General features: G+C 44.7%; 1 protein-coding gene across 2 annotated transcripts in view; it reads left to right on the top strand.

Annotated features, from left to right (window-relative positions):
* Positions 1 to 430: 430 nt before the first annotated feature.
* PELI2 (pellino E3 ubiquitin protein ligase family member 2) overlaps positions 431 to 27427 on the top strand; it is a 200064-nt gene continuing 173067 nt past the window's right edge. Inside the window, exon 1 of one of the 2 annotated variants that reach the window (XM_059890873.1) lies at positions 431 to 1565. In XM_059890873.1, coding sequence (XP_059746856.1) covers positions 1489 to 1565 — 77 coding nt within the window. In that variant the 5' untranslated portion in view covers positions 431 to 1488. The remainder of the gene's footprint in view (positions 1566 to 27427) is intronic. The other variant, XM_002690952.7, reaches the window with a different exon arrangement.

Below are 27427 nucleotides of genomic sequence, written 5' to 3' on the forward strand. Positions count from 1 at the left end.
CAAAGGGTACTGAATAGCGCAATGGAAGGTTATCTTAACTGTGATGAAATTTTTTTTCCCCTAGTCCTTTGCTTAGGGTCATAGCCAACCAGTCAGTGTTTATACATAGTGTTTGCAATATGTATTTAAATATTTAACAATCTTGAGAGGCAGTGACTGAAAATAATATGTAGTGTCCAGTATGAGTGCTTAATAAGTGGTAAAATACTGCATGATGAGAAACAGTAGTCAGTAAATCTATTATACTCTAAAATATTTCAAAGCCTAGTAACTATTTAGAAACGCATAAAAAAGCAAACATAATGTGTTGGCTAAATTATGATAATAAAGGAAACTTTATAGTCACTAAAAAGTTTACTCAAATACTTTTCTTTTAAATTGCTTAGGGGATTGAGAGAAGGTATGGGAAAGGGGAGAGAGTATGGATTAAAAAAAACCCACACACACACACAACTTTTTTTTGAACCACGTGGAAGTCTGCTGACGACAGACCGGGTTGCTACATCCTGCAGAATGGAGGGGTGTTCCAAGCGCCTTCAAAACTCCCTCTAATCCAGTGCCAACTGGCAGAGCCTCCAAATTTCTAGACTTCTTCAAGCTTTAAAGGACTGGGTTTTGGAAGAGGAGGCTCCAGGTGCGCGTGTGGAACACCTCCGAATGTGTGCCGCAACACGGTGACACCGGGAAAGCAAATGCTCCCATATCCGGACAGCAGGTTCTTTATTTACAGCTAGCTCACCCGAGGAAACTTAAGTTAGGCTTGGGAACCTAAACCGCCGTGCTTCCGGGGATCCTGCGCAGCCTTCGACCGCTGGAGAACTCGGCGACCAGGGCTGAGGTGCCCGCGCTGTTAAGTTTGGGGACGGAAGCGAGAGAGGAAAAAAAAAAAAATAGAGCTGCTCCTTTAAGAACTTCCTTTCCCTTTTACTCTATGTTTACATAACACGGGGGCGAGCCGCCGCTGGGCCCGAGGGGGCGGGGAGGGGACCTGGGCGGCCCCACGCGCCAGGGGAGGGGGCGCCGGGTGGGCGGAGGGCCGCGGGCTTCTCGCGGAGGGCGGGGCGGCTCCCACCTGCCCGCGCGCGGGCGGGGCGGCTCTGCGGTCCGGCCCCCGCCCCTCCCCCGCCCGCTGCCCCCGCCCCTCCCTGGCTCGCTCGCTCCCTCCTTTCCTCCCTCCCTCGGGGCTTCGGCGGCGGCGGCGGCGGCTGCGGCGCTTCGCGCGGTGGGTCTCCCTGCTGCCCGGTCCCATTTGTTGCCGAGTCCAGCTCGGGGCAGCGGCGGCGCTCGGAGCTCTAGAGAGCCCGGCAGGGCAGCCACGCAGCCACGACGGAGCAGCCGCGGGACTGGCCGCCCCGCGCCCCCTTCGCCGCCGTGCCCTTCCCCGGCGCGCTCACTCCCTTCTCGGGATGGGATTGTAGCGGCGGCGCGGACTCAGCGGGGATCGCGGCGGAGGCGGCGGCGGCGGCGGCGGCGGCCGAGCAGGGCTCCATGTTTTCCCCCGGCCCGGAGGAGCACTGTGCCCCCAATAAGGAGCCCGTGAAATACGGGGAGCTGGTGGTACTGGGGTGAGTCCGGGGATCCCCGATCAGGGGAGCTTGGGGGCGGACAGCAAGCGCTCCGGGCTGGGTGGCCGCCGCGCACCCACATCCCGGAGCAGGGCCATCGGGGTGTTTTGGGGGTTCTCTGGCCATCGGTAGGGCGCTTGGGCCGGTAGGAGCGTCTCGGAGGGCTGGGACGGCGGGGGTGGGGGTGGGATGCCCCCATTCGCGCGCGCGGGTCGCTGCGGCGAGCACAGGGATGCGCTATCCGCGCCGAGGACGGTGGCGAGGGAAGTGGCGGAGCGCGATCAGCCCGGGGCGAAGGCAGCGGCGGGGACTGGGGCGACCTCGGAGCCCCGCGGGGTGTAGCGTTCGGGGACTAAGTCCTTGGCATTACTGCGGGGGCAGAGGCTCGACTTCCCCGCGTGCCCCGGGCCGGGTGTCGGGGATAGGGACCAGGGTTGAAGCACAGCCGTCGTGGGCACCTCGCGGTGTCCGAGGACTACCCTGCCACCTTGGCGAAACTGAGAGGCCCCCAGGGTCCCTCTGCTCCCGCTTACTGTGAGCCCGGGGCCCGGAACTCCAGGCGCGGCACCGGCGGCTCGGCGCTGCGGGCAGTGGGATCCGAGCGAGGGGCGTCCGCGGGCAGCGCCTTGCATATTGTTATGGTGACCGCCGCGGCAGCCGCAGCCGGAGGGCAGTGAACTGTCTGCGACCCGGGCGGCCGGGCCGGCCCTCGGCTCTCTCCGCCGGGAGTGTCGTGGAGGGGGCACGAAAGCCGCTGCGCCCGCCCGGGCTCCGGGGCGCGCGGGGCTGCATCCTCTCTGTCCTTCGGTCCTGCGATTCGGCCTCTCAGATGTCCTCCCAGCGGCGGGGAGCTCGCCAGCCTCGCCTGCCTCTGCTCCCTCTCGGCTTGTGAAAACCACATTCTGAAGATAGTAATTATCTACAATCTTTAAACGGCAGCAATTAGGGACTTCATCTACTTCCTGAGTTTCCTTGTGACATTTCTATTGTTTACACTTAATAAGCCTAGAGAGAGGCTTCGCTGGGATTAAAGCAGGGTAAAGTGGGCAGTGAAAGGGAAGCGGAATGGGGTGGGGGGAGTGCGGTAAATTCGGGAGAAGGAGCAACTTGGGTTTAGCCTTGGAGGAGAAAAGAGAAAGGATTATTTTTTCCTTTAGATCTGTCACTCTCGGAAAGCCGCGCTTTTGTGCTCCTCTCTTGAAAGACTTGTGTTCTGAAAATTATGGGTGCTGAAACGTAGGCTTAGCACACATGTGAAGAGTCATGGGTATGGAAGAACTCAGGGCACTCTGAAAAATGTGTTTTGATAACTGAATACCTTGAAGTAAGTGCCGACTTAAAGATAATTTTAAAGCGACGAATTTTTAAGAGAAGCTTCCAGACGCAGCCCAGCTCAAAGTTGTCCAGTTTGGCGTAGTTTGTAGCTACATTGTTAGGTGGAGTATCATTGGAACGCTCATTTACCTATTTGGAAGCTGTTTCAGACAAGCATTTTTCTCACCTGCATCTAATTGCATTAAAAGACAAACATCAAGATTCAGTGGAAGGAGAGAGGACTGGCAGGCAAAAAGCTAGAGTTTAGCTTTGTCTTATGTAACCTCAGCCCAGCCTAATTTTGTGCAGTTTGGTTTTGTTTGTGTGGCTGGCTTCAAAGTATGTTTAACATTGTGAACCTGACACGAAAGATTAACTTAGGCCAGGACTTTATTTCATTATTTCCTTTTGAGGAAATAGTCGTTGAGATGTTTCATGAAAGCAGGGTGTGAGTGGGTCTGGAGAGGGTTTGTGTTCATAGCTGGAAGTGCAGGACATTCCAAAGCCCCGAAAAGGATTTTTACCCTGAATTGTCCTCCAATCAGGCTTATACTAAAGCAGGCTATGTAAATACGTTGCCAGTTGCATGTGCTCTGTTATTTACAAATGTTTTTCCAGGGGACACTTAGTATGATGGAATTAAGTGTTAGTTGCTCAGTCCTGCCGGACTCTTTGCAACCCCATGGACTGCAGCCCACCAGGCTCCTGTGTCCATGAGATTTTCCAGGCAAGGATACTGGAGTGGGTTGCCATTTCTTTCTCCAGCGGATCTTCCCAACCCAGGGATCAAACCCGGGTCTCCTGCACTGCAGGCAGATTCTTTACAAACTGAGCTGCAAGGGAAGTCCATGACGGAATCACACTTCTGTTAATATTTTAGGCCACTCAGCAGTTGATGTGCACCTCCTGTGTGCCAGCACTGTTTAGGCATGGAGGATCCAGAAGAGCACAGGGAGCTATTTCACTGTGGTGTGGAGTGGCAGATATAAACAGAAGGAAACATGTAAACAAATGAATAATAAATGGCAGTTTCGGGTGCCGCCAAGTTCTCAACAGAAACGGGTTAGCTTAGGAGACATCTGCAATAGGTAGGTCTTGCCTTCTTTAGCTGGGAAGGCAGGGAAGGTTTCTCTGAGGAGGTGAAAGGTGAGTTGAGACCAGGCTCTGAGAAGATGCTAAGTTTGGTTTTTCAATATTTAAGAAGAATTGGGGCCATTTTCTATTTTTGAGAGTAGTTCTCTGACTCTCTAACAATATTGAACACACTGAAGAATGTAGGGAAATAGTGAAAAGGTAGGTAGACTCTAAGGCAACCCGTATTAATCATTATCCTACCCTTAGGACTTGAGGTAGTGCCCTCCCTCTTAAATCACCAGTGATGATCAAATAAAAATTATTATCAGTGTTGCATGTCTGATCATCTATAACATAATGTCAGAATTTCTAGATTTTTTTATTGATGAAATTAATCTTGAAATCTAAAAATGCCCCATATTAGTATTCATAAAAAGCTTTTTGCTTATAAAATACAGTGCATTTTTCATTAAAAAAAAAAAAACAAACTGTTGTGTGATTGCTCTTTTTTTTTCTCTTCTAAATTTTGTAGTAAAATGTTGCTAAGAAATCCTGGAATGCAGATTGAGGAGCTATATATGTATATGTCTATATTCATATGCAAATACTTTGCGTCTTTTCATGTATTACACAATGTTAAGAGAATCCCAGTTAGGATTTTTGTAGGGTCATCATTTTCTTAGCAGCTTGGTAGAATTTAATTTTTTCATGATTCCAGCCAGTGAATGCATCAGAGCCACAACTTTTTGCTGTGTCCATTACGTAATGAAATGTAGAGAAATGATGATCTACCTCTCAGGTCTTTTTTGCTGTTCATTTTAAACCTGGCTAAAATGTTAAACTTGGGGAAGTGTGTCAGGATTTGAGAGGTAGTTCGATGTAGTTTGTTGGTAAGAGTATGAACCAGCATTCAGGAGACCTGGACTGAATTTCTCCTTTCTTGCCCACTGGCTTTGTGGTAGTGGCTTAGTCCTTCACTCTCTGGCTTCCCAGTTGGCCCAGTGGTAAAGAATCCTCCTGCCAATGCAGGAGATGCTGCAGAGGCTGTTTGCATCAGGAAGATCCCCTGGAGTAGGAAACCTGCTCCAGTATTCTTACCCGGAAAGTTCCACGGACAGAGGAGCCTGGTGGGCTACACAAGGAATCGGACATGACCGAGTACATGCACCCAACCCTCACTTTCTTCCTGTTTCTTTAGCAATAATGAAATATGGTTGGATTGGGTAGTTGTCAAGAACCTTTCTGGTTTATACCCTGTAATGCTGGTCAGTGGCTCAAATGTGGGAAACATAGTTAACATAATCTCAGTAATTCAGCATGCATTGATTTTGTGTATTCCTTTCGGGGAGAAATATCAATAACCTCAGATATGCAGATGATACCACCCTTGTGGCAGAAAGTGAAGAGGAGCTAAAAAGCCTCTTGAGGAAAGTGAAAGAGGAGAATGAAAAAGTTGGCTTAAAGCTCAACATTCAGAAAACTAAGAGCATGGCATCTGGTCCCATCACTTCATGGGAAATAGAGGGGGAAACAGTGGAAACAGTGTCAGACTTCATTTTGGGGGGCTCCAAAATCACGGCAGATTGTGATTGCAGCCATGAAATTAAAAGACACTTGCTCCTTGGAAGGAAAGTTATGACCAACCTAGACAGCATATTGAAAAGCAGAGACATTACTTTGCCAAGAAAGGTCCATCTAGTCAAGGCTATGGTTTTTCCAGTGGTTGTGTATGGATGCAAGAGTTGGACTGTGAAGAAAGCTGAGCGCCGAAGAATTGATGCTTTTAACTGTGGTGTTGGAGAAGACTCTTGAGAGTCCCTTGGACTGCAAGGAGATCCAACCAGTCCATTCTAAAGGAGATCTGTCCTGGGTATTCATTGGAAAGACTGATGCTAAAGCTGAAACTCCAATACTTTGGCCACCTCATGCAAAGAGTTGACTCATTGGAAAAGACCCTGATGCTGGGAGGGATTGGGGGCAGGAGGAGAAGGGGACGACAGAGGATGAGATGGCTGGATGGCATCACTGACTCGATGGACGTGAGTCTGAGTGAACTCCAGGAGTTGGTGATGGACAGGGAGGCCTGGCATGCTGCAATTTGTGGGGTCGCAAAGAGTCGGACACGACTGAGCGACTGAACTGGTGGTGCTAGAATTTGAATGGGAACTGTGGTTTAATAGTGGAAAAGATAGATGCTGTGATTACTTTTTTGGAAGTTGGTATGTGCAAAATAGCCATTTTTAAAAGTTGTAATGGTATACATATATCTGACACATTGGTGTTAGATTGTACATGAAGGTGTTCAAAATTTGATAAGACTTTCTGTTCCAGGTTTTAGGAGGGCAGTGATGTTTCAAAATTAAGCTCAGTAGGCTAAAATAACCAGCACAAGGAAGAGATAATCTGATGATGAAATTTGAGAACTGAAAGGGCCCTAAAAGGCCATGGTACATACTTCGCTCTTTAATTTTACCAATGAGGAACACGAGACTCCCAGAAGGAAGGAGGTTTGTTCAAGTTCATAGTTAAGCTGGATCACTGCACTGCCAGGTCACAGGTTCCCCACTTCAGGGCAGATTCCAGCAGTGCTATCAGTTCCCCAAAGCTGCAGGTTTTTTGTAACTTGCATGAGGGAAGCTGAATCTCTTTCTGGATTCAATTTGAAGCATGCAGCTCTCTCGCTGACTAATGGCCCATCATGATTTTTGGAAACATATTGCTTTACTCTTAGTTCCCCTCACCTCACTGCTGAATGGATAATGTCTTTTGCAAAGCTTTCTTTTTCATTTGATGCTTCACAAAATGTATTTTTATTGGATCTCTCAACCAAAGGTTTTTTTTTTTTTTTAATTTAATTTAATTTTTTTAACCTAGAGTTCACAGATGGAATCCAGGGAGCCCTTGAACTAGGATGGTGGGAAAATATATCTTTGCTTTTACTGGATTCAAACTGAGATTTAATATTTTACTCCATTATGTGTATAGGCAATAAATAGACCTGCTGCTGGATTTGCTATTTAATGCATTAATCCAGAAATGCATACGTTATTGTATCACAACTTATCTTTGATAACCAAGTATGATTGACTTCATTTTTAAGCCTTTGTATTGTATTTTATACGTGTAAAATTGTTTTTCTGCAAAGGGCTCAGTATACTTTAAAGACTGCCAGAAGGATCCTTTGCACAAAAAAAAAATGTTAAGAATTTCTGCAGATATGACTCAAAAATAACATGTTGTGGTTGAAACTGCTCGAGATCTACAAAAGGCTGAAGGTCAGGGGGTACATGTGGTTTTCCCTTTGGATTGTGCAGCATTTTATCAGGTAAGACAAAGAGGGCTGTTGCTGGGAGAGTTTATGGTCTTTATTTTTCGAAACGAGCAGCTCCAATTTCTAGATGCCAGTTTTGTCTTAACCTTGGCACTGTGCCTTGGCCCCCCTCCTTGGTAGTAATAAGAAACCTTAAAATACATCCTAACACTTTTCCTTTTCTTGTCCTCCTCTCTAATTTGGGCCCAAACATCAAACACTAGTATCCTTTATAGACGGAAAGGTCTTTGAACTTAAAAACAAAGCAAAACAAAACAAACTCGTTGCTATCTCTCAGCATTTGGAGTGATCTGAAGAGCACAGATCTGTTTGTGTGGATGGAGTGTCTACTTCTGTAGGCTATAAAGGGTTGTGATGCGACTGGCTTTGGGTTGCTATATTTTCCTTTACTAACTTTAGCCTTGTTTGGAGTATGTGGCTGTCTGTGTGGTTTCTTGTCTGGGTCTCTCAGATTTATTTGTTTCTCTCTTTAACACACCAAGCCTGAAACCTTCATTAGGACTTTTCATTTTCAGTTGTATTTCATCAGGTGATCCATATTTGGGGATGCTTTAGGTAAACAAAAGCAAAACCAGCTTGCTTCAGGGTTTAGTAACTTTGCATGTATGCATGCTAAGTCGCTTCAGTCCTGTCTGATTCTGTGTGACCCTATGGACTGCAGCCTGCCAGACTCCTCTGTCTATGAGATTCTCCAGGCAAGAATACTGAAGTGAGTTGCCATGCCCCTTTCCAGGGAATCTTTCCAACCCAGGGATCAAACCCACATCTCTTAAGTCTCCTGCATTGGCAGTTGGATTCTTTACCACTAGCGTCACCTGGGAAGCCCTCCAGCAGCTTTACCAAAACATATCAGTAAAACTGGCAAAAGGATGAAACATGTATACAGAAAAGACCAAAAAACCGAAAACATGCTAGTTGCCATCTTTGAAGGATACCACCCTTGTCATGTTGAGGTAGTGGTTTTGTGTCTGCTATGCAGGAATCAGAGAAGGCAATGGCAACCCACTCCAGTACTCTTGCCTGGAAAATCCAGTGGACAGAGGAGCCTGGTAGTCGCTCAGTCGCTGCAGTCCATGGGGTCGCTAAGAGTCAGACACGACTGAGCGACTTCACTTTATTTTTTCACTTTCATGCATTGGAGAAGGAAATGGCAACCCACTCCAGTGTTCTTGCCTGGAGAATCCCAGGGACGGGGGAGCCTGGTGGGCTGCCGTCTGTGGGGTCGCACAGAATCGGATACGACTGAAGCTACTTACCAGCAACTTAGCAGCAGCATGCAGGAATCAGCAACATGGAGACATGGATTGGCTTTGGAATGGAGACAATAGCCCTTGATGGAGCTCGTTGGTATGGGAGTAAAATAACTGAACAGGAATTTCTAACATCATCTGATTTAACTAAGGGTTTCTCCTAGGATGAGCAGAATCTATTTTATAAGAAGAAAATGGAAGGTAAGAATGATTCCGTTAACGGTTCTTATTGAGCTTACTGTTACCTTCATCTTCTGGAGAATAAAAATAAGGAGAGCAAAAAGTGCTTCATAGTTCTTCACTTTGTCTAAATCAGCTGTTCTCAACCACTGTCTCAGCCACCTTACATGTGATGATCAGTTTTGAGGTATGTGGCCAGTAATTTATGACATGTAATAAAGTGTGGATCTTTCAAATGATTCCAAGATGTCTTGGTAATACTGTGACTTTACCCACTTGCATTCTGCTGTGTTCTCCCAAGTGGGAGAGAAAGAGGTGGGGTTACATCAGGCAAGCCAGGAATTTATTCATTCAACAAATATTTAATGGGATTGTACTCTTCCAGGCACGGGGGATATAGCTAGGCAAGGCAGACACGTGAGTTACTGTCTTATTCTTGTCACAACCCTTTAGGGAACGGCTATTACAAATATTCAGTTCATTTATTTATTCCACCAATATTTGAGCATCTGCTACATGTTGGATGCTGTCCTTGGCACTAAGGGATGCAGTGAACAAGACAGGTATCATCTCTGCTGCCGTGGAGCCTACATAGAAAGCAGTGTAGAGCATAGGCTGTGATGGGGGAGCAGGATGGGTCACCTAACCCTGTGCTGGGACAAGAAGAGGCTAGCCAGGCGGAGGTTAGAGGGAACACTTGCTCTAGCAGGACGGCCCACGGTATTCTAAGATCCAAAGATGAGTGTACATGCTCCTTTGAGGAATGGAGAAAAGTCCCAGATGGCTGGAAGAAAGTGGTTGAAATGAATCATGTGGGCCAGGAGGGTGGGAGGGCAAGCCCGGCAGGATTTGGGACATTATCCTACTGGCCTGGGAGACTGTAGCTGAACTGTCAGCTCAGAAACTGGTAGCAGAGAAAGCACTTCCGCAGAGTGGGCTGCAGCAGTGGCGGGTGGAAGGAGAAGCTCAAGTCGAGGCGTGTGGGAGCCAGGATCTGATTCCTGTCCCTCAAGACGTCCAGTCACACCACTGTCCCGGGTTGTGAGTGGGCTGCCACTCGTTCACTGACTCAGAAATACTGACCGAGGAGCAGCACTGCCCTGGGCACTGGGCTGCATACAGTAGGAGTGAGGTAGACAGCCCTGCAGGGAGCTCACCTTTCAGTGCAAGAGGTGGGCGGTACAGACAAGCAGCACCTTGGTAGATACAGCTTTAATTCAGAGAGGGCCCCGGGAAATCTGACACAGGACACGGGGCAAGAGAGTGCTTGGGTGGCAGGGCAGGGGGGACTAGTTGGGTCAAGTGGAAGGGATAAGGTAGTGGGGCCCTGGAAGATACAAAAATCAGGGGAAGCATTTCTCAGAAAGGAATTCTGTATCCTCTGAGAGCTCCCAACCTTTTCCAGTTTTTTCTTTACTTTCAATCCTGTCTAAGCCGCGCTGGGTGGGTTCCACTCTTATGGGCCATAGGATTCTGAGTAGTCTATAAGTGTCACATGCTCAGGGTGGTAATTGCATTCTCTAGGGCTCCTTGACGGAGAAGGCAATGGCACCCCACTCCAGTACTCTTGCCTGGAAAATCCCACGGGCAGAGGAGCCTGGTAGGCTGCAGTCCATGGGGTTGTGAAGAGTTGGACATGACTGAGCGACTTCACTTTCACTTTTCCCTTTCATGCATTGGAGAAGGAAATGGCAACCCACTCCAGTGTTCTTGCCTGGAGAATCCCAGGGACGGCGGAGCCTGGTGGGCTGCCCGTCTATGGGGTCGCACAGAGTCAGACACGACTGAAGCAACTTAGCAGCAGCAGCAGGGCTCCTTGAGAGGATTTACTCTTCCCTCCTAGAGGACAGGCTTCCTCCCTTAGGGTACGGGGTACACCTTTTCAGGTGCACAGGAGGTGGGATTTCTCCGGCACACTGCAGCGCCCTGCTCAACTCAGCCTCATCTCTGGGGCTCAGGGACTGTTTTCCTCGCTTGGGAAGGAACGCGGATTCCCGAACACAGCTGCAGTTTTGTAAACAGCCTTCCCCACCTGAAAGGTCCAAGTTAAAGGCTTCCTGCAATACTAAACATGTACTTTACTGACATCAGATACCCCTGTTTCAACTTTTGTTTTTCTTTTTGTCAGTCACCTAACAGTCATTTTGTCACCTGCAGAACGTTCTGCCTTGAAGGGAAGCAGGCCATCTGTTCCCGTTCCACCAGCTGCCGGAGCTGCACTGCGGTGCACAGGGGTGGTGCCGAAAGGCTGCGGTCATTATTGCTGGCTAACGATGGCTGGGGTGCAAGCCTCCTCCTGGATGACAGACCTAATAAGTATGCATTGGGGGTATTTTCAGCAGCAGATTTAAGACTACTGCAAGTCATTCTTGATTGAGGTTTTATGTCCAGCCATCTGCATAATGCTTTTCACTTGCAAACACTTAACTCCATTCATACCCGGCTTTTTTGCTTTGTGTTTAGGATAAGAATCTCTAGCCTTGTGCTTCCATTCTAATTAGTACTGGTTTAGCAGAATCCAACCCAATCGGGCGGTTGTGTATTTGGCTTCCAGGCTGTTGGTATGGAACGGCTGTTTACTATTTCCAAGCACCTTCCAGGCGCCTTCAAAGCCCGCCTCCCCCCACGTCCTTCAGTCTGTACCTGGCCTGCTTGTGCCTCCTGCTACAGGGTTGTGGGGCCTCTCTCTGTCTTCAGAACTTGTGATGGGTGACAAGGAGGGGTTTCTGGAGCGCTTGATTGATAAACTGATTACCTTGAGGAAATCTGGCCCTTTTTGCGCAAGGACCACAAACACAAAGAATTGTGCTTCTTGCCAGATCCCCAGAAACTTACAGACTGGGTCCTTGCTGTGGTGTGTGAGACTGCATTAGAGTTTGGGTGCTTTTATTACAACATGCTCTCGGATAGAATGCAGAATGGAGGCTGTCGTTTTGCTCCATAGCTATTTGTCTAAGGTATGCAGGAGAGCTACTGGAGAGAACAGAGGACTGTACTGTGTATGCTTCTCAACAGGGTTTTTGCATTCTTGAACTATTTCCACATAATAAGCATTCAGTTGTTTGACTCTGTAAACCATTCAGTGAAAGAACTGTATTTAAAGGCTGTGTGTTGAGGTGGACATTACCAGACTCTCCCAGTAGGACTTGCAAACCCATGTTTTCCCCCAAGTATCTTCAAATCAGGCCTGCGTGCTGGACCTCTCTGAGGTGGTGTCTCCCCTCCCCCTGCATCTGGGCTGGTTTTGTGGTTTGCTTTGAACCATCTTTGTGATGGAGGTCTGTGACTTTTGGATGCTGGCTTAAGGGGTGTTCTATCTTCCGTTTTTGTTCTCTATACTAATTTGCCAGGCTGCTATATAATAAAACACCACAGGCTGGGTGGCTTAAACAGCAGAAGCTTGCTCATAGTTTTGCAAGCTGAAGTCCGAGATGAGGTGTCAGCAGGTTGGGTTTCTCCCGAGGCCTCCCTCCTTGGCTTGCAGATGACTGTCTCTTGCTGTGTCCTCATGTGACTTTTTCTTGTGTAGGTGCCCATTCTTGGTGGCCCTGCCCCTCATATAAGGACACCAGTCATGTTGGATTAGCGCCCACTATGTGACCTAACTTAACTTTGATTTTAATATCTTTAAAGGGGCTTCCCCAGTGCCTCAGTGGTAAAAAATCTGCTTGCAATGCAGGAGACATGGGTTTGATCCCTGGGTTGGGAAGATCCCCTGGAGAAGGGAATGGCAACCCATTCCAGTATTCTTGCCCAGAGAATCCCATGGACAGCAGAGCCTGGTGGACTCCAGTCCGGGGTCACAAAAAGTTGGACATGAGTGAAGCAACTTAGCACTCATGCACACACCTCTTTAAAGACCTTGTCTCCTAATATATTCACGTTCTGAAGTGTACTGAGGCTGAGGACTTCAACATATAAATTCAGTCTACAGCACCTTCTTAAAAGGCAGTTACCATGTAAAGAAGTCTTGACTGCCCTGCCGGAGAGGGTGGCTCTGGCAGGATTACAAAAGGAGAGAGGCCTGGCCAGCCCCCAGCCACTCCAACCACTCTGCTGAGGCAACTGACCTTGAGTAAAGCCATCTTGGCTCCTTGGGCCCATCAAGCTGCCCAGGCCACACCACATGGAGCAAAGATGAGCAATTTCCTTCTCATTCTGCCAAATCAATGAGTTCCAAGTGCTGGTTGTCCTTAGAAGCTGTTGTGTTTGGGGGTGGTTTGTTACATAGCAGTAGACAACTGAGACACCGCAGTATTACACTGGTGTGTGATTCAGTTGTCACATCTGACAGACTAATGGGAATTTATTCACTGAGTTTTTGTTTCTTTCAGGTTATTGATTATTTTAATAAGCACAATTTCAGCCTTTTAGATGAGTTATTCCAAACATTAAGTACTGTATAGCCTGAAAAGCTTAGCTAACAAAAGCATTTGTGGAATAAGTTTATTATGTGTAAGTCATCTGTGAGTCTCTCTGCATTCATTAATCTCCGTAATCAATATTATCTCCTGAAATTCTTTGAGAGCAGGCAGTTGAAGAATGACCCAGCAGAGCTGAAAACCATGCTTCTGGAAGATTGGAGCATAAGCAGCTTTAACCCCAGGACAGCTAGTGGATGATGGACTTTTCAGCTTTTAAAGGCCACCCAAATGAAATAACAGAGCTAACAGAGATTTGAGGAGGTGGGAAGGTCATCTGTACGAGCATCCTACAGGGACAGGGCAATGAAGAGCTCATTTGTGTGAGTTGTACCTGTGACTGTCCGTGGTAGGAAAGAACTATAGTTCCTGGGTCTCCTTTTCCCCACGGGTTGTGTGCTGGCTTGGGGGCAAGCAACGTCAGAAGGTGGCCTGGCATGGTGCAGTGTGGGCTGGGCTAGTGTTCTCCCTTCAGAAGCAGACAGTATGACAGCCGAACTGCTAGCCGTGAACACAGTCCTCAGGATGGAGAGAAAGAACTACAGACTCTGCAAGTGACTGCCTTCCAAGTGAGCAAGCAGCTTGACATAAAAAGAGGAAAAAGGATTCCTGTAGTAGCTGAAATGAATGGAATATCTTAAAATTCCCCCAAATTCTGTTTAAAAAGTTCTAACATTTGTCATTTGTAATCAGAAGTACTGATGCATATAAAATGAAAACTTTTGCATTTAAAATTTATCAACTAAGTGTAAAAGAAGTTTAAACAAATGCTCAAATGGTATATTATGTAGCTTTTATAATTTTGTAGATTGTAAAGCTTAAAACTACACTAAAGGGACTTCCCTAATGGTCCAGTGGTTAAGGATCTGCCTCATGTAGGGGCCATGGGTTCAATCCCTGGTAGGGGAACAAAGATCCCACATATAGCTGAGCAACTAAGCCTAAGCACCACAACTAGAGAATCTGTGGACTGCAACGAAAGAGTCTGCACGAAGCAAGGAAGACCCCTAATGCCACAGCTCGGACCTGACGCGGCCAAATAAATACTAAAAAAAGAAAAAAAAAAGCTATACTAAAACTACACTAAAACCTATACAAATGTATAGGTAGGTATATTTTATTGCACATGTATGGATATATTGGGAGAAGGCAATGGCACCCCACTCCAGTACTCTTGCCTGGGAAATCCCATGGACGGAGGAGCCTGGTAGGCTACAGTCCATGAGGTCGCTAAGGGTTGCACACAACTGAGCGACTTCACTTTCACTTTTCACTCTCATGCATTGGAGAAGGAAATGGCAACCCACTCCAGTGTTCTTGCCTGGAGAATCCCAGGGACGGGGGAGCCTGGTGGGCTGCCGTCTATGGGATCGCAAAGAGTCGGACACGACTGATGCGACTTAGCAGCAGCATGGATATATTGAATTAAATGTGGAATTCACTGTACATACTAGAAATCAGGCAGTATCTAAGCGTATGCAGTAAACATTACCCACTCGGTTTGTGTGAGGTGATGCTGTTATGGTTGCTGTTTTGGCAATGCTGATGATCTAATGTTTAGGAACCCACATAAGGGAATGCCCTCCAGGGGCCTACAATCTAAGGGCAAGACAGATAACTAAGCAACAAACCATACATGGTGTCGAGGAGAGATAGATGTAGGGAGCTGTTATTTCAGATGTGCTGCGTGCCAGATTCTTTTGTTTTTCTTAATCAGTCCCAGGAGTTAGATTGTGTTATTTGGAAAGTGAGGCTTCTGTTCAGGTAACTCACCTTATCAGTGGCAGAGCATGACTGGAAGGTAGGTTTGTATTACTGTGAAGCCTGATTCTCTCCACAGGGTGAAGGTTAAAGGCATGTGAATTGCTGGGAAACTGGGGAAAAAATCCTGGAAAAGGCAGCTTTTGAGCAGAGTTTTGAAAGTTGGCCTGGATTTTTATAAAGCAGTAATAGTAACGGTGTGGGGTTTAGAAACCTTGAAGGATTTGGCTGGAGATTGAAGTCCTTGGGGAAGGAAATAGAGTTGGAGCATCATCAGTTGGTTGGCATCTTCTCACGCTGGGGATACAGCGGGTGATAACAGAGTGGTCCCTGCCTTCTTGGAGCTTATCGTACATCAGGAAAGAGGGACTTTGAGCAAACGAAGCCTGGGCAGGTGAAATCTCTCTTCTTTTGCCATTGTCTGTGATGACCTAGGCTCACGTGTGTATTTTGTTTACAGCTTGGAAAGGGGGCTTCAAGCCCTTCTCCTCTCTGCATTTGCCTGGATTCTCACGTCCCTGGGTATTGATTTTTTTCCTTTTCTGTCTCTTGATCTTCCTGTTAGTATTGATTAAGGGGAAGACCGTCCCCACTCCCTCCATTGCCTCCCTGATGGTCCTCAGTACAACTTGTTACAGCAGCAGCACTGGTTTAGCTAATCTGAGAAGCACAGGGTCAAGAGTAGGCCAGGAAAGGTGTGGTGCCTTTCAATTGCTTATTCTAAGTGTGTCAACTTTAGACCAGATGCCAGTTAAGACTTTGATGAAACTATTGACTTAGACCCTTCTGGAAGCTGGTGTGGCTTTATGCTGTTCAGTTTCAATCTTCCTGTGAGGGCAGTTAAGCCTTTTCTGTTACAGATGTGAGGTGCACATGACCCAGGATTTCTAAAAAAAAAATATCCTTAACAAATAGACATCCTAAGATATCAGATGGTAAAATACTGAAGGACAAATATAGCCTCTTGATAAGCAATGTTAGATGTTGTATGGGTGAAAAGCAGACACTTGGACGCTTTGCAGGGAAGTAATTAAATCAGGAGGTTCTGATAATGTAATAAACTACAAAAGGGCGAAACTTGAGTGGTTTACACACTAGAATGCCCTTCGATTGAATTATTGTCTTATAATAGTTGTCTGCCCAGGTACTACTGTTTTAAATATTTAACAATAGCACAACTCATGATTTCCCCAGAGGGGAGAGAAAAGACACAAATCTTCATCACCTTAATAATTTGTGTGCCCTCCTTCTACCCACCACCTTTACCTCCCATGACTGTCAAAGCTCCTGTTTTGGGTTTACGAGTTGAGAAATCGCATCCCTGAAGATTAAGCATACAGCTTCCATGTTGGATAAGAAACAGCACTGCTCCTCTGAGTATGCTGGGAAAGTGCAGCCAGGGTGGTGAGCCTGCTGGCTTCTTGAACTCCGAGGGGATCCTCTGGAGGAGGAGGAGTTCTCCCCTTCACCCTATCTTCAGGGGTGGCTGGGTGGAGTGGCTTTTCTTTCTGTAGGGAGCATGGGAGCCTGCCTTCTCTCAGCTGCTGTACCATCTACTGACTGCAGGAGGTAGCACTCCAGGTCCCTTGCACAGCGTGAGATGCCTGTTCAGTTCAGTTTCAGTTCAGTCGCGTCCGACTCTTTGCGACCCCATGATGCCTGTTAGGGAGCCCCAATCCCTGCCGCCAGCCAGGTGCTGAGTTTCCTGGGCCCTCAGAGGAGGTGATGTCACCACCTCCATTGGAGAAATGGGGAAGCAGAGATGCCTGGAGATTGAGCTTCACCTAGGATCCTGTACAGTTATTAACAGTAAAGGATTGGAAGCTCAGGAATTTGAATCTGGGTCTCAGATTGCCCATATTGGGCTTCTCAAAGCCTGTACATCTTATGTCTTTAGATCTGAAGGGTGGAATGCTTCATGTTTGGCATTAGATTCTGAAGTTGTGATTATGACAGTAGAAAGGCGGGCGATTCCCCTCTGGACTAGCCAGGCTGGGGTACACAATGGTATGGACGACAGCTCCGCGGGGAGCCGGCCCCTCCTCACAGTGTGACGGCTTGTCCTCTTACACTTCCCTTTGTGTTCCTCTCCTTCAGGGCCCTGAAAGGGTCAGAGGATGCCTGCCCCTGTTTTTCCTGTTGCCTCTGTTCAGATTAGATTCAGACAATAGAGCTTGCCCTCCCTCAGGAGATAGGTTCTCCTGTGGCCCTTTACTCTCAGCTGAAATGCATCTTTCTCTGATCTAATTGGGTTTTTTAAAAATCCGCTTGACTACTCACCATGTTAGTTTACCATAAATCACATACTCTTCGATTTTGCTTGTGTACTTATTTCACCCCAATTTCTCCCAGGGTTAAACCAGTTTTAAGTTTGTGTCCGATTCTTGTAACTTTTAGAGGTTAACACTAATCATTAATACTAATCATTTAGCTTTTCTCCACTGATAAATTCATAAATGGATTTTTTTTTTGAGGCAGACCATTTATATTCAGGTAATATGTAATTAGTTTTAAAAAGCTGTATGTTGAAAAGATGTATAGAGAATATTAATGACAGTTTTGGAAGAAGGAAGACAAATCATCCATGATGCTAATGTTATTTTCACTTTTTGCACATTCACTTGTAATATTGTCTCTGTACAAAAACATTTTATGTACTTCATTTTATACATGGTTTATGGGCTGTTTTTTGAAGTGTTAGTTAACTGACCCTGATTTTAAGAGAATTTAATTAATGTTAGACATTTAACGTAAGCCAAATGTATATACATTTTTAAAAACAATAGATATTGATTAATAGATTATCTAACACAAATTCTGCTTTTTGTTTTTTTGAGGGGGGTTTGCAGAATCAGAATTGCCATGTGATTTCTAAGGTCTCCGTTCTAACAGGATATGTGGGAGGAGAATTATTCAGGGTTATTCTAGCCACTGTTTGAAGACTTTAAAAAAATCTCTGAAAAGTTAGTGTGTATGCTAAAGGCATGATTTCTGAAAATACATTTGTTAGGTTCTTAGAGAAAAGGACCCTTTGAAGAATACTGAATTCTACACGAGAAACATCCAGTCAAGCCCAGGATAACGTACTTCTTTGCCTTGGGGCCTACTCTCTGAGCCCCATTTTGGCCCCCCCCGCCCCGGCCCGCCCCGTTATGTGTTCATGGAGAAGGAAATGGCAGCCCACTCCAGTGTTCTTGCATGGAGAATTTCATGGACAGAGGAGCCTGGCGGGCTACAGTCCCAGCGGATTGCAAAGTCAGACACAACTGAGTGACTAACACTAACTTCTAACTAACTATATGTTCATAGAACTTTCTTTCTGCTCTTTTCTCAATTGCTTTCACACACATGGTTCTCTCTCCTTGCTGCATCCTGCTCACCTGCTAAGATTGAACTCAGCTGTTATCTCCAGCAAGAGGCCCTTCCTGACTCCTCCTCCCTTTTCCTGCAGGCTAGAGCAGTTATTTCTCTAGAGCTCTCTGTGCCTTGTAAACGTCCTTCCTTATGGATCCTGGACAGGGTAGGGCTGGGGCTCCCTTTTCTGCACTCCGTCCCAGCGTTGTGCTACAACCTGGCACTTGTGGATCAGTCAAGGGTATGGGTGAGAAAGTGTGGCTCTGGAAATGTGAGCTTTTAATGTGGATGGTCTCTTCCCCCATTTCTTCGCTCCCTGATCTGGCTTTTAAGAATGATTATTTACTTTTCAGTAGGTATTTCATGCATTTCTGTTTCTTTAATTAGCTTCCTTAAAGTATTCTCCTGTTTGCATCTTCCAAGGTAAATTGAAGAGTTCTTCAGTACATGAACATGGTGAACACTCGTTAGCAATTGTTTAGCCCTGAAATGATGGTGGATTTAAAATTTTCCTTTTACACTTAAAGATAAGGGGTTAAAGTGACTGAGGACAGAGATGTGGTCTGAAGCTGACAGGAATTTCAGCTTTCCGCTTTAAATGTAGTATTAAAAATCTCCTGAGAAAAGTCAACAGATCCAAACACATTTCGATGGTGATAAATCTTTTTTTTACTTAAAATTAGTTGCTCTGGTTTCTTATCTTTCCACTCTGAAGTCACAGATAAGTATTCTTTCCATTATTTCTTTACTGATATTTATCACAGCTGGTTTTTGTGTTTGCATGCTGGTTGGGTTTGTGTATTTTCTCAGTCTTTATCTGCTCCGTTCCAACTCCTTTCTTTTGATTTTTAGAGAGCTTTATACTTATAACATATGTATAGTGTTTGCTGTTCAGCCAATTTCCCAATGTGTTCTTTTTTTCATGTCCCTACAAACATCCTTGCTGTTTGTTGACTTTTCCTCCATTCTGCCACGTTGAGTACAGCTCGTTATATATTTGAAGCAAGACAGCTGGGGTGCTCTGGAAATCAACTTGAGTTTATTTTTTCATTCCTTTTCTTTGTTTATTTAAAAAAAAAATCATTATCACAAGGAACCGGCAATCTTGTCATTAAACTCTGTTTCTTTTGCTGGGGAGAGTTGTGTATAGCAGGGGGTACAAGCCATCTTTCCTCCCTGGTTTTCTTTTATTCTGCCCCTGTCTCACTCCAGTTTCCCAACTTGCCTGCTGTTTAGAAGTTAGAATTCTCCAATGAATATTTGTCTCCTTTCACCATTCCAACTGCAGTTCTTAGCAGGACCATAATAGATAATGAAATGTCTAAAATTCAGGTTATTCATGAGATTTATAACAAATAAAAAGGGAAATGTGATATTTTTTAAAAATTACCTACCCATTGGAGAGCAGCTTGGTGGTATACATTATTATTATTATCTGTATTAAGAACCTCCTTTGTGGTACTTCTGCAACCCCTAAGCTATATTCTAAGTATCAAACATACACAAGCCAGGCTCTGTGAGCAGTGTGCTGACTCATGACTTACCAGCAAGGAGAAAGGAAATGGTCTGCTGCTCAGCGTGTGCACAGATCTTTGGCAGTAAGCTGCAGTCCGTATGATTTGTGACTTGTGGTTCTATAAAGTGGCTTAATGAATTTGTTCATTTAGTTTTGATTGGGTTAGAACAAGAGACTGTATTATGGTATTTGGCTGATTATTTTTGCCTTGTTGATTTCCTTTCTGTTGTATTATTTGGCACCTGCTCTCAATAAAACTATGATCTAAAAATTGCACGTGTTTTCTCAGAATGAGAAATGATGTTTAGAGACGGTAGCTCAGTGGTTTTTGGTGAAATGCTGGTTGATGAGTCAGTTGATTACTGAAGATCTGTTTCAAGTGCAGTTTCTCCAAGAGTTGACATTTTTGGCTTTGTGTTATAAATATATTAGGTATACATGGTCACTATTATTAAGTTGAAAACAGCCTTTATTTTTCTGATAGGATATATTTCAAAAGCTGGAACTCTTGTCAGTTCTGTACCAGAAGTAACTGGGTTAAAAAACGACTAACAATATGCTGCATTTTCTGCTTATTAAGTAATTTTAACCGTGTAACCTCAGTCTTATACAGTACAGAGCTAGTGAAATAGAATGCTTCAGGAGTGGCATACTTAAGGACCACTGAAGTTTTGCATTAACTGATGATTAAGCAGAAGTCCCTGTAGAGGAAATTTTTAAAAAGTGATATCTAACTGACATGTATAACATAGTCGTTTCTGTTGTACAACAGGATGATTTAATATTTGTATATATTGTGAAATGATCACCATGGTAAATCTATATGTTCATCACTATACATAGTTACATTTTTTTTCTTGTGATGAGGACATTTAAGATTTGTAGAAGATGAAAAAAAAACACTCCAGTTCATGATGATGCTATTCCAAATCTAATATGAGTCTGCTTGAGTCTGTCTTTGATGAGTTAGGCTTGCCTTGTTGATCCTTCTTAACATTAGCAATCATTGAATAGACTGTAAATTTAAAAGGCAGAAAACTGGAACTCAAGGGAATCCTCTGCAGTGCTTCTCAAACATTTTGTAAGTTAGATTTTTAAAATAAAAATAATGTTAAAGGTAACTGAGCTCTCTATAAGACCGACTATAGGGACGGCATTTCTCTTGGCCAAGGGCTTCATTGGTGCCCTTACGTTCTGCATATTTGGGTTTTCCAGCATCTCCCAGGAGGTGGGGTGGAGTGTTGAGGTCCTCAGCTTCTTTGATCAGAGCCCTTAGGTTCTGGATTTAGATCGTGTGGCAACAAAATAAACACATTTGCTTCTGTAGAGCATATAATTTAGAAGCGTCACTGCTAACTGCCAGACTATATTTTTAACCTTTTACACTGGTGGTTTCACTTAATCTGTTGGGTTGTTGAAGATGAGATTAAATCTGGGTTTCAACTGAGGAGGACTGGGACCATCAAGGAAAGCTCAAGCTATCATATGTGATAGATCATTCTCCAGGGCTGTTCAGTTAGAGGGATGCCTTTTGTTGAAACAAGAATAAAAATAATAATTGAGTACTCCAGCTCACTGACCTTGGTGATTGTGACATCCTCTGATGTAATTTATTGAGTGCCAAGTGTTTTTAATTGATGGATAAAGCATGGAATTTGTATGGGATGCCTGCCAGTGGTCTCACTCTTAAGTTGAATGTCTGTCTTGTACTCTTTCTTTTTCTCTTCCTTTTCCTCCCCTCCTCCCCCTCTTTTCATAGGTGTGTGCTCTGAGATCATTCCTTTCCAGGGAGACCTTGGCGGTTTGCCTTTGGCAGCTTCCTCTGGGAGTCTCCTGTGAAGAGCGCGCCAGTGTAGTCAGTCTGTGTTCCAGCTCCCCCTTGAAAAGCCGTCTTGCGCTTCCCTACCCTGTGAATAAAGATGATGATGGTTTTGTGGGGCTGGTCCTACCTCTGCTGGGAAGGTTTGGTTGGGTGATAACAAAGTGAATTTCCCCCACCCAGTGGAAACTAATTTTCATCTACTACTTACTGCAGGGGAGATGCGGGCATCAAGTTTACAGCCAGGAGCCTAAGATGGGGTCTGTAACCTCTTCCAGAAGGTGATTTATGGCTTTCATTAGCTTAAGAATCCCACCGTAACTTTTCTTTGCTTGCGAGAGGCTGTTGACTGTGCCTAATAAGATGGTTTTCTCAGATGAAATTTGAGAAATTTCTTTTTAGTCATTGGATTGAGTAATACGAGAAAAAAGAGCAGTTTGAGCTGTGTAAACAAGTAATTGCTTTGTATCTGGATTAATGTGGAGGAAAAGAATGAAAACCTAAGCTGCCTGAAGCTTAGGGAACCATTGGATCCTGTTCTGTGGCCAAAGTAGCACACTTTTCCCCAGGCCCAGTCTCCTTGTCACCTCCAGAATATTGTGATCTGAGCGTGTTAGGATTGATTCTTCTGCTGAAGATGATGTACATGTGTAGAAAACATGGTTTTGTGCTTGTTTACCTTCTCGAAGTATTTAACAGGATTGTTTGTGTGTGAAAAACCGCTACTAACCTTCCTGTGTGATCTTTAACTTTACCATCAGTTGTTTAAAAATCTCGGTTATCTGTGTGATCGGATTTGAGGCTGGTGGTTTGGGTTTAAGATCTTAAACTGTTCCAAGTTTAAGTTGCCAAGATGCTTTATTTAGGGAAGTAAACAGATTCATCTTTGTAGAAGAGTTCAGAAACCTGTTAGGGGGATGATTGGATTATTCTTGTAGCAATGTTACTCGATTGCAGACATTTCAATTTGAAGTGAGGGCCAGCTGATCTGCTCTGGGCTGCAGTTCCTCTCTGACCATCACTTCCTTACCTCTCTGGATTCTGGGGGGCCCCAGGATGTTTACTTCCTTTGGGCAGTGTCCGCTGGGGGAGGGTGCTCCCTGAGCTCTGCTCTATGCTCTCAAGGCTTCCAATGGATACCGCCTGCCACTGTCACCCAGCAGCCTGTGTGTGTTTTGTGCTCATCAGAGCATCACAATGCTCAGAAAACTGCTTTCTCCATGAACTGGCTGTTTTTGTTTAGAGTAGTCATTTTCATGAGTAGGTAAAAGTAAGTTCGGGAGCATTCTTTGAAAATTGTACATGTAGTTAGCAAAAACTGCTGAAACCCCAAACTGTATTTTACACAAAGCATCTTCTGTTCAGAGTTTTAGTTCTACCGTGGAATTAGCAAAGCATCTTTCAGAGTTTGAACTTATCTTCTCTTTGAAATTCCCTAGAACTTTTAAATCAAAATACAGGTGGTTCTGAGGGGTTTTTTTTTTGTTTGTTTGTTTGTTTTGCCTTTCAAAGATTGAAAAATATTCATGAATTATTATTTGTCTACAGAAAAAGACGGAAACGGCAACTATTTTACAGAAATACTGTGTAATAGGGTATTTACAAATTTGAATTTGTAAAGTTCTGACTTTGGAAACTTCATAAAATGATCTATTTGGCACATTTAAGAAAAAGTGGAGTCTTATTGTCAGAGATGTGTGAACAATGATGAAGTATTAAAGTTGTAAAGATTTGATCCATCAAGTTAAAACAGTATTCATTTTATTCCCAACTGTACTTGATTTGTGGCATAACGAAAAGATACGGTGAGCAAATTGTTTTCAATATCTTGTCAATCTAGTAATGTCTATTGTACATGCACACAACTTGTTTGAAGTCTCAATAGCATGATTATGGAAATACTCAGTTCATGTTGAAACAGTTATTTCTCCTGTGTTGTTGGTGTGTTTGTTTTCTCAGGTGCCTTTTCCCAGCCTGGCTTTCTCTTCTTTCCTGCTGACAAAATTGATAAACATGTAGGGAGGCTGTGGGAAAGGATGGGGGTTACAAGGGATTCAAGCTGGTCCGGCCGAAGGGAGCTGAAGGGATTTTCAGGATGTAGGCAATACAGTTGCAGGGACAGCTGGGTGGAGGTGGACTCACTGGATAAGCCACGGAATCCTTAATTACCTAACTGTAGGCCTGGCTTCTCAGATACCCTGCATCATAGGGCATAACCGACCCAATCCTTGGCCTTGCTGTGGTGCTGGCCGGGGGAGGGGCAGAGAGCGAGGCAGGGCTGGTGAGGTTGAACAGAGTGGGATTGAAAAATACTGGGTTTTCTCTGTATTTGGTGGTTTCAAGATTTAATTGTCTTAGACTGGTTATGAAACTGTAATGAAAACTAGTAGTCTGTGTTTTGTGTATGCAGTTGCTTATTTACTAAGCAGAGTTTAAGCAGAGTAAACTCGAGTTTTTGGTTTATTGCTGTTTTATCGTTTGTTGAACCGATTCCTTTTTCCTGCTCTGTTCCTCCTCTTCCCGTTGTTTCCTTTCCTTTCCTTTGGGTTCCTTTGTATTTTGGTCTGTGTTTTAAATCTTAGATTGACTTCTGAGTCAAGTGCCCAAGGGCCTTTTTCACTTATGCCTGTTTTTGGGTTTCTGCTTGCCTTGTTGTCCTGGTTCTTCCATGTTGCAAGTTTTTTTTTTTTTTAAAGTTAAGTTTCTAAAAATATAATTCTGGTAACCAGGGAGACTCCCCTAGCACAGATGAAAAACAGAAAAGCTGGGGCCAGGAGAAGCCCTGACAATAATCACATCACACACTCCTCCCATTTGGTTAGTCAGCTTTCTAGTTGGTAAATCAAGCTCCTGTCTTTGGAGAGAGTGGTGCCCACCAGCTTCCCTATTAAAAAGGAGAGGTGGGATTTTAGTATTTGAAGCTTGTTATTGGTGAGGCATGTCACTGCTGCTTAAATTTGCTTTCATCAGAAATGAGTAATTGCCTGAAAAAGAATCTTTTCTTCCTCACCCCTTCTCTCATTTCTTCCTTGTTGAAATCTTAGTGCACATCTGTGAAACAAAGATGCAGCCCTGTTGGTTATGACTGAGTCGTGCTTCAAGCGTGTCGTTCAGAGCAGGTGTCTCTTCCACCTACAGATCTAAGTTGATTGTACTTACATTTGAAAAGTTTGTAATTTTACAGAACTGATGCATCTTTCCCATTAATATCTTCAGGATTTGTAAAGACTAGGTAATAACAACCTCTTCCCCCCAAATAAAAACAAACAAACAAACTCTTTCCAATCCTGGGTACCTGTTTTAAATGATTTAAAATGGTACTGCTGCTGCTGCTAAGTCACTTCAGTCGTGTCCGACTCTGTGCGACCCCATAGATGGCAGCCCACTAGGCTCCCCCGTCCCTGGGATTCTCCAGGCAAGAACACTGGAGCGGGTTGCCATGTCCTCCTCCAATGCATGAAAGTGAAAGTGAAGTCGCTCAGTCGTCAGTCGTGTCCGACTCTTTGCGACCCCGTGGTACTAGTGGTTGCTTAAAATGAATCATTTGAATATATTCTTGTTAGGTGCAAACTACTCGAACTTTTTAAAAGTAGCAAAAGCCAGAGTCAATACAACAGTACTGGATCCTTAATTTGTATTTTGCTTTTACGGTGAAGGCTAAAAAGGAAAGGACATTAATTTTAAGCAAACCTTTAAAAATGACTCTTTCTTTGGGAAGTAACTACTTTTGAAAGTTTCTGGGTAAAGGCAGCTGCCTTAAAGGGTTGTGTGCAGAGGCCACAGAGCCCTCAGTGAGATCCCAACCTTCTTTGTTGTTGTCCAGTCGCTAAATCGTGTCTGACTCTGTGTGACCCCTTGAACTGCAGGACACCAGGCTTCCCTGTCCTTCACCATCTTCCAGAGTCTGCTCAAACTGACTCCATTGAGTCAGTGATGTCATCCAACCATCTCATCCTCTGTCTCCCCCTTCTCCTCCTGTCTGCAATCTTTCCCAGCATCAGGGTCTTTTCCAATAAGTTTGCTCTTTGCATCAGGTGGCCAAAGTATTGGAGCTTTAGCATTAGTCCTTCCAATGAATATTCAGGGTTGATTTCCTTTAGCATTGACTGGTTTGATCTCCTTGCAGTCCAAGGGACTCTCAAGCGTCTTCTCCGACACAACAGTTCAAAAGCATCAATTCTTCAGTGCACAGCCTTCATAGTCCAACTCTCACATCTGTACATGACTACTGGAAAAACCAGTATAGCTTTGGCTATACAGACCTTTGTCAGCAAACTGATGTCTCTGCTTTTTAATATGCTGTCTAGGTTGGTCATAACTTTTTTCCCAAGAAGCAAATGTCTTTTAATTTCATGGCTGCAGTCACTGTCTGCAGTGATTTTGGATTCCAAGAAAATAAAGTCTGTCATTGTTTTCATTTTTTTCCCCATCTGTTTGCCATGAAGTGATGGGACTGGATGCCCTGATCTTAGTTTTTTGAATGTTGAGTTTTAAGCCAGCTTTTTCACTCTCCTCTTTCACTTTGATCAAGAGGCTCTTTAGTTCCTCTTTGCTTTCTGCCGTAAGGGTGGTGTCATCTGCATATCTGAGGTTGTTGATATTTCTCCCAGCAATCTTGATTCCAGCTTGGAATTCATTCAGCCCAGCATTTCGCATGATGTACTCTGCATATAATTTAAATAAGTAGGGTGACAATATACAGCCTTGATGTACTCCTTACCCATTTGGAACCAGTCTGTTGTTCTATGTCCGGTTCTGACTATAGCTTCTTGACCTGCATACAATTTCTCAGGAGGCAGGCCAGGTGATCTGGTATTTCCCTCTCTTTAAGAATTTTCCACAATTTGTTGTGATCCACACAGTAAAAGACTTTTAGCTTAGTCAATGAAGCAGAAGTAAATGTTTTTTTCCTGGAACTCTATTGCTTTTTCTATGTTCCAACGAATGTTGGGAATTTGATCTCTGGTTCCTTTGCCTTTTCTAAATCTAGCTTGTACATCTGAAGTTCTTGGTTCACGTACTTCAAAAAGCCTAGCTTGAAGGGTTTTGAGCATTACCTTGCTGGCATGTGAAATGAGCACACAATTGTGTGGTAGTTTGAACACTCTTTGGCTTTGCCCTTCTTTGATATTGAAATGAAAACTGACCTTTTCCAGTCCCGATGCCACTGAGTTTTCCATATTTACTGGCATATTGAGTGCAGCACTTTAATGGCATCATCTTTTAGGATTTGAAATAGCTCATCTGGAATTCCATCACCTTTACTAGCTTTGTTAGTAGTGATGCTTCCTAAGGCCCACTTCACACTCCCGGATGCCAAGGACAAAGGAGAAGCCAACCCTCTTTAGGAGGGTCTTTGTCAAGCCCTCCCCATGGAATGAGCAGGAAAAGAGAATGTTGAAGGCTTGAAATTATTTTTAGTTTTTAACTTTATGCTGAGGACTCAGTGTTTTCAGTTTGAAATTTTGGTTCAACTGTAAGACAGGGAAAAATTGATGATATGCACGAGCTAAAGCCGATAGGGTCTGTGGATGAGTTGCTGCTGCTGCTGCTGCTAAGTCGCTTCAGTCATGTCCGACTCTGTGTGACCCCATAGACGGCAGCCCGCCAGGCTCCGCCATCCCTGGGATTTTCCGGGCAAGAACACTGGAGTGGGTTGCCATTTCCTTCTCCAAGTGGACGAATTAGGGCCTGACTTTTCAGGAGAGGCTGGTTTTTCCGTGGGTGAAGGAGGAAGGCCTGAAGAATGCGCAGATGCAGGGAGCTTGGAAGATTGCTGACCAGAGCTTGTGGAAGTTGACATAGCAGCTGAGTGTTTATTTCTATCCTCATTACTCTTGTA

This window comes from Bos taurus, chromosome 10 (assembly GCF_002263795.3).
Source record: "Bos taurus isolate L1 Dominette 01449 registration number 42190680 breed Hereford chromosome 10, ARS-UCD2.0, whole genome shotgun sequence".
NCBI classification, from domain to species: Eukaryota; Metazoa; Chordata; class Mammalia; order Artiodactyla; family Bovidae; genus Bos; species Bos taurus.